At 41.8% G+C, this 6,323-nt stretch overlaps 2 protein-coding genes across 7 annotated transcripts in view; one reads left to right on the top strand and one right to left on the bottom strand.

The window, feature by feature from the left end:
* Positions 1–5,144, top strand: part of EXOSC3 (exosome component 3) — an 18,250-nt gene extending 13,106 nt beyond the window's left edge. Inside the window, exon 5 of the mRNA XM_011939449.1 lies at positions 5,055–5,144. The gene's annotated coding sequence lies outside the window, so the exon portion shown is untranslated. The remainder of the gene's footprint in view (positions 1–5,054) is intronic.
* Positions 1–6,323, bottom strand: part of TRMT10B (tRNA methyltransferase 10 homolog B (S. cerevisiae)) — a 24,472-nt gene that overhangs the window by 6,841 nt on the left and 11,308 nt on the right. For 3 of the 6 annotated variants that reach the window (XM_011939455.1, XM_011939451.1, XM_011939454.1), the window contains 3 exons: positions 4,343–4,495; positions 2,552–2,630; positions 1,513–1,580 (listed from right to left, as the gene is read on the bottom strand). In XM_011939455.1, coding sequence (XP_011794845.1) covers positions 1,513–1,580; positions 2,552–2,630; positions 4,343–4,495 — 300 coding nt within the window. The remainder of the gene's footprint in view (positions 1–1,512; positions 1,581–2,551; positions 2,631–4,342; positions 4,496–6,323) is intronic. The other 3 variants (XM_011939456.1, XM_011939457.1, XM_011939452.1) reach the window with 3 other exon arrangements.

The following is a 6,323-nucleotide window of genomic DNA, read 5'->3' as shown; positions in this document are numbered from 1 at the left end:
ACCCTGTCTCTACAAAAAATATAAAAATTAGCTGGGCATGGTGGCACATACCTGTAGTCTCAGCTACCCAGGAGGCTGAGGCAGGTGGTTCGAATGAGCCCATGAGATTGAGGCTGCAGTGAGCCATGATCACACCACTGCACTCCAGCCTGGGCAACAGAGTGAGACCATGTCTCAAAAAAATAAATTAAAAACTAGCTAGGTGTGGTGGCATGGGCCTGTAGTCCTAGCTACTCAGGAGGCTGAGGTGGTGGGAGGATTGCTTGAGCCCAGGAGTTCGAGGCTGCAGTGAGCCATGATCACTCCACTGCACTCTAGCCTGGGCAACAGAGCAAGGCCCTGTTTCAAAAGGAAAAAAGAAAAAACATTTTCTGGCAAGAATACTTCACCTCAGGAGGCAGGGATTGTACCTCTATGGGTGATACTAAGTTTGATCAAGTTTGGATAAGATAGTGACCACCAGAATGCTTTATTGTAGTGGTAAATCTTTGCCTTTGTTATCTGTAGGGTAATACTTTGAGACCATGTAAATAGCCAGTTCCTCCACAACCTTTCTTTCAATTGTCTGAGTCAATGATTATATTAGGAGTGACAAAATGATGATTTTCTAATTCTATTATGCATTTCTTATTAGCTGGCATTCTTCTGTAAGCAGCCCCTGCTTGTTTTTTACATGATCACTATGGAGTCATGGAACACTAATGTTTTTAAAATAAATTTAATTAACCTATCATCTGTGCTAAATATATGTACATCTCATACATACAGGAACAAATAGATAGCACACATCTACATATATATAAAATATACCCACACATATTTTGTGATCATATAATGTCTCAAGAAGGATACACAAGAAAACTTGACATTGGTTGCCTCAGAGGAGGGGAATTGGAAGACAAAGGTAGGAAAAAGACTTATTTTTCACTCTACTCTTTTATATTTATATATTAATCTTTATTATTTAATTTATCTCTGTAATATGTTAATTAGTAAATATAAACAAACTTATCCTGACAAATAGCTATATAAAAGAAACATTTCAAAATTCCAGTGACACCCCAATTATTCCTCTAAAACTCCAACAGAAAAAAATGTGGGTAATTCTAGGAGTTTGAAGTTTTGGGGTAAGACTATTTCAGCAGAGAGGTCAACGTGAGAAGAAGCAAACTACTCTCTCAAAGAACAAACAGCCAGTAAGAATCTTGAGTCGATACTTACTTGTCAAGATCAGAGTTATCCTTGCAGAACTGTAGAGAGAAGCTCAACAATGGCTATTTATGTAATTACCAAACAGTGCCCAGTCCAGTTCCCAACTCTTGATTTTGCTGACATTGCTCATGAGGAGAGAGGGAACTTCACCAGCTAGAGGGCCAGCCTCCTGGGGATGGCTTTCTTCCTATTCCCTCTGAGTTCTTAGATCCTCTAGATGAGATTATGACAGAGCACATGCCTCTAAAAGTAAGCACTGCTTTTTAAAACACAGATGTTGGGGCTGAAATGTATACTTACCTTCTGAATGCTTTCATCCACAAGCCCACCGAGGATGTAAACTTTGTTTAGATCAACATCTTCAAGAGCTAATGAAAAAATGAAGCCAATGAGATCAAATCTGTTTTATAATTTCTAAATCCAAAGAAAGCAAAATGAAAGAATTATTAACAATAAAAGTAGAAATTCAATAGAAAACAAAAGAAATTCAATAGAAAACAAAAGAAACTTGCTCAACTTTTTTTTTTTTTTTTGAGACGGAGTCTCGCACTGTCGCCCGGGCTGGATGCAATGGCGTGATCTCGTCTCACTGCAACCTCCACCTCCCGGGTTCAAGTGATTCTCCTGCCTCAACCTCCCAAGCAGCTAGGATTACAGGCGCCTGCCACCGCACCCGGCTAATTTTTTGTATTTTTAGTAGAGACGGGGTTTCACCATGTTAGCCAGGATGGTCTCGATCTCCTGACCTCGTGATCCGCCCGTCTCGGCCTCCCAAAGTGCTGGGATTACAGGCTTGAGCCACCGCGCCCGGCCTTCCTCAACTTCTAAAATGGCCAATAAAACAGACAAACTGTTGGCATAGCTAATCACGAAAAAGGGTAGCAGACCCAAATCAACATTAGATTCAGAAAGGAAACAAAATTAAAACTACAGAAGAATGTGAAATAATTATATGAGAATACTATGATCAACTGAATACCAATATATTTAAAAATTACGTGAAATGAATGATTTTCTAGGAAAAAATAGATCTAACGTTGATCCAAGAAGGGCTAGTGGGACAGCTGACCAAGGATACTGGGAAAGACTGGCAGGCAGTACACAAGGACCGGATGAGGATGGAAACCCTAAGTCTGTGCAGCTGTGAGCCACAGTAAGACATATCAAAGCATCCAGCAAGGCACCTGCCCATAAGAGGAGAGCAGCTCATGTGCATTACTTTTTTGGGGGGAGAAGGGGTGTCCTTCTTGAGGGGCTTTAATAAATTCTGCCACAGGGAATAATAAAACACAGTGTTAGGAACAATGCGCTATACGAATCCATGCATTCAACTACATACCATATTCTGAGTCAGGAGTCAGGTACACAAGGGTTTCCAGAGGAAATAAACTAAAGCAGTCTTCTTCTTTTATATCTAGCTGGAAATGCAAACAGTCCAATGTTAAAACAGCTCACGGCCGGGTGGGGTGGCTCATGCCTATAATCCCAACACTTTGGGAGGCTGAGGCAGGAGGATCACTTGGGCTCACAAGTTCAAGACCAGCCTGGGCAACATAGTGAAACCCAGTCTCTACTAAAAATACAAAACAATTAGCCAGGCATGGTGGCATGTGCCTGTAGTCCCAGTTATAATACTTAGGAGTCTGAGATGCAAGGATGGCTTGAGCCCAGGAGGTGAAGGTTGCAGAGAGCCAAGATCATGCCACTGCATTCTAGCCTGTCTTAAAAAAAAAAAAAAATGCTCAAAGTTCAACAACTAGTTACTGGGCTTCGAGTTTCTATCAGGCACGGCTCTAGGTTTATCAAGGAACTGCATGTGTGACAGATTGACAGCTGCTTCTCAGAAAGTACTTAGGAGGGAAAGTAGACACAGACATTCAAACCTATTTGAAATGAGACAGTGATGTGGGGTTCTGACAGAGGTACGAGGAGCATGCTCCAGGACTACCGATGAGGGAGTAACAACATCAGGATGACCTTCTGGGGAAGGAAATGCTGGAACTGGGTTTCTGAAAGGAGATTTTTTTTTTTTTTAAATAAAAAAAAAACCGGGTGTGGCTCTGTCACCCAGGCTGGAGTGCCGTGGCACATCTAGGCTCACTGCAACCTCTGCCTCTCAGGTTCAAGTGATCCTCCAGCCTCAGCCTCCTGAGTAGCTGGGACTACAGGCACGCACCACTGCACCCAGCTAATGTTTGTATTTTTAGTAGAGGTGGGGTTTTGCCATATTGCCTAGGCTAGTCTCAAACTCCTGAGCTCAAACAATCCACCTGCCTCAGCCTCCCAAAGTGCTAGGATTACAGGTGTGAGCCACCGTGCCTGGCCTCAAGAGATAATACTGACATACACAAAAGGAGAAGAACTCAAAACTGAGGGAATCACCTAAGAAAGGCAAGACGACAGGAAAGTAAGGGAACTATGTGGACCTGTAAAAGGAACTATTTGGCTTCTGTAAAATAATCATTTTAAAAAGTACATAGAAGAAAACTGGAACTAGCTGCACTGCAAGAGAGACTGTGAAGACAGTAACAGCAAAACAGCTGGCTGTGCAGCCCCGCGCAATGCACCCTTCACATTCATCTTCCGTGGACCTTCCTGGGGAAGGCCACAACTGCTCAGTCTCAGCTACACGATGCAAACACGCTGGGCATTTTCAGTGACATTTCTGAGAAACTCATCTGGATTCTTGCATGTATATGTATCACTAAATGTATGAGATCCTAAAGAGAGGTGAAAAGTACCCTAGTACTCCCTAAAACTTATCTTAAATTTGCATTACTTCTAAAAGGATTCCTTCTCTTCCCCCAAAACTCTTATTTCCCAATTCACCATTAATGAGAACAAGAAAGGAGTCATGGCATTTCCCGAAAATATTCCTGGAGTATACAGTCTAGCATAAAATATACAGGATACAAAATATAGTCCTAGACTCTGGTAATAGTACTTTGCCAATGCAGTAGGAGGATGAGAAACAATGTTAAATGTAAGACCTAATGAGAGGTTCTGAACTTTTTAGACTTCAGTACTGAAAATATAACATCATATATATGAAAAATTAAAAAAAAAAAATACTATTACCCACAAAAACTTTTCAGATGACAATTCAAATAATATGCAAAAAGAGACTTACCAGGTAACTAGAAAATCCATCATTCATCCTCACACACTCTTCATAAAGGGGACTGTCTATTGTGAATCCAGTGAGGCAGATCCAAAATGGCCTGTCAGCTTTTTTGTTTGAACCATACAACCTTCGAATCTGTCCAGCCAGTCTACTCAATTCCTTCAAAGAAGTAAGAACAACTCAGGGCGAAAACGTGGCAATTCACTCTAAATTAGCTATCAAGAAATGGCTACAATAAGTTCACTGAACGCTACTCCAGAAAATCCCATGAACTAGGAGTACATGTGTGCGTGTGTTATACCTTATGGTATCACACCTTACAAACAAAAGATAATGATACGAGTCCGGAAACAGTGAGGTAGTGGAAAACTGAGAATTCGCCCTCCTGCTGGCCCTGCTGTTTAATATATGAAAATCTTATTTTAGCTTTTATCTAAAATCTTATCTAATACTATTTAAGTTATTAAAGAGGTTTGATTAATATACAGAAATGTTTATAGAACATCAGATAAATTTGGTACCTTCTTCCTAACTTCAGGAGATGCAATAGGGTTGGAAGTTTTAACTTTTTACCCTGAATCACAGACAATGCTCTTACATAAAAGCAGTTTCACAATTTAGCTTGATTTGTTGGATAGGAGAAAAAGACTCTGGGTTTGATTTAATCTGCTATCTTAATTAAACAGTATGGAATTTTTTTTTTTTTTTTTTGAGACAGGGTCTGGCTCTATTACCCAGGCTGGAGTGCAGTGGTACAATCATAGCTCACTGCAGCCTCAAATTCTTGGGCTCAAGTGATCCTCCTACCTCAGCCTCCTGAGTAACTGGGACTACAGGTACAGACCACCATACCTGGCTAATTTTTAATTTTTTAGAGACAGGTTCTTGCTATATTGCCTGGGCTAATCTCGAACTCCTGGCCTCAAGTGATTCTCTTGCCTCAGCCTCCCAAGATGCTGGGATTATAGGCAGGAGCCACTGTGCCCAGCCTAATAGTAGGGAATTCTTGGTTAACATTTTTAGAGGGCTAGAGTTAGAAGTTTCAGGTAAGAACCTCAGATCTGCAGTTTTCCTAACTTATTTGAAAAATATGCAAACACCAGCACATACAATAGATGTCTGAAAAGAGAGTTTAAAATTTACATACTGTGATACAAGGCCTACAATTAAGGCCCAATATTATGTGCTGCCTTGACATCTGTCAAAACTGGGAATACTTCAAATAGCCTAATAGTAAGCTCCCCTCCCAACTCTGCTCCCGTAGATAAGGTCTCCTAGCTTTAAAAAAAAATCTTTTTATCAAGGGTCCAAGGCATAGTCTCTGTTTATCCCTGAGGAGTGAGTTTTAGTTCCCTGCCAGCCCATGGAATTCTCCAAACAAGCCAATCACATCCTCCTATAGTAACCAGGGGGCACCTCACCCGCTAGATACTACAAAGCCCACCTCGCTCAGCCCCTTGTTGTTCATTCTGTTCTTGATTACAATCCCCACTTGGCCCTGTATGGTATACAGTATCTTCCTCCCCTGGGCTGTAAGTATATGAGACTCATGAACTGCTGTGAATCGCATCTGTCCAGTGTCAGGTGTCATGCATTCTGCCATTCCCAGAACTCTAGTGTGGGAATCCTTCCCTCATCAATGTGGTGAATGAGCATCAATTACAACACATACATTGAGGCCGGGCACGGTGGCTCACGCCTGTAATCCCAGCACTTTGGGAGGCAGAAACGGGCAGATCACCTGAGGAGGAATTTGAGACCAGAAAAAAATGAAAAACCATTCCAAGGCCAGGAGCAATGGCTCACGCCTGTAATCCCAGCACTTTGGGAGGCAGAAACGGGCAGATCACCTGAGGTCAGGAGTTTGAGACCAGCCTGGCCAACATGGCGAGACCCTGTCTCTACAAAAAATATAAAAATTAGCTGGGCATGGTGGCACATACCTGTAGTCTCAGCTACCCAGGAGGCTGAGGCAGGTGGTTCGAAT

The sequence above is a fragment of the Colobus angolensis genome, unplaced genomic scaffold (assembly GCF_000951035.1).
Source record: "Colobus angolensis palliatus isolate OR3802 unplaced genomic scaffold, Cang.pa_1.0 Scaffold181, whole genome shotgun sequence".
Lineage (NCBI taxonomy): Eukaryota > Metazoa > Chordata > Mammalia > Primates > Cercopithecidae > Colobus > Colobus angolensis.
This window is presented reverse-complemented; position numbering and strand designations above follow the sequence as displayed.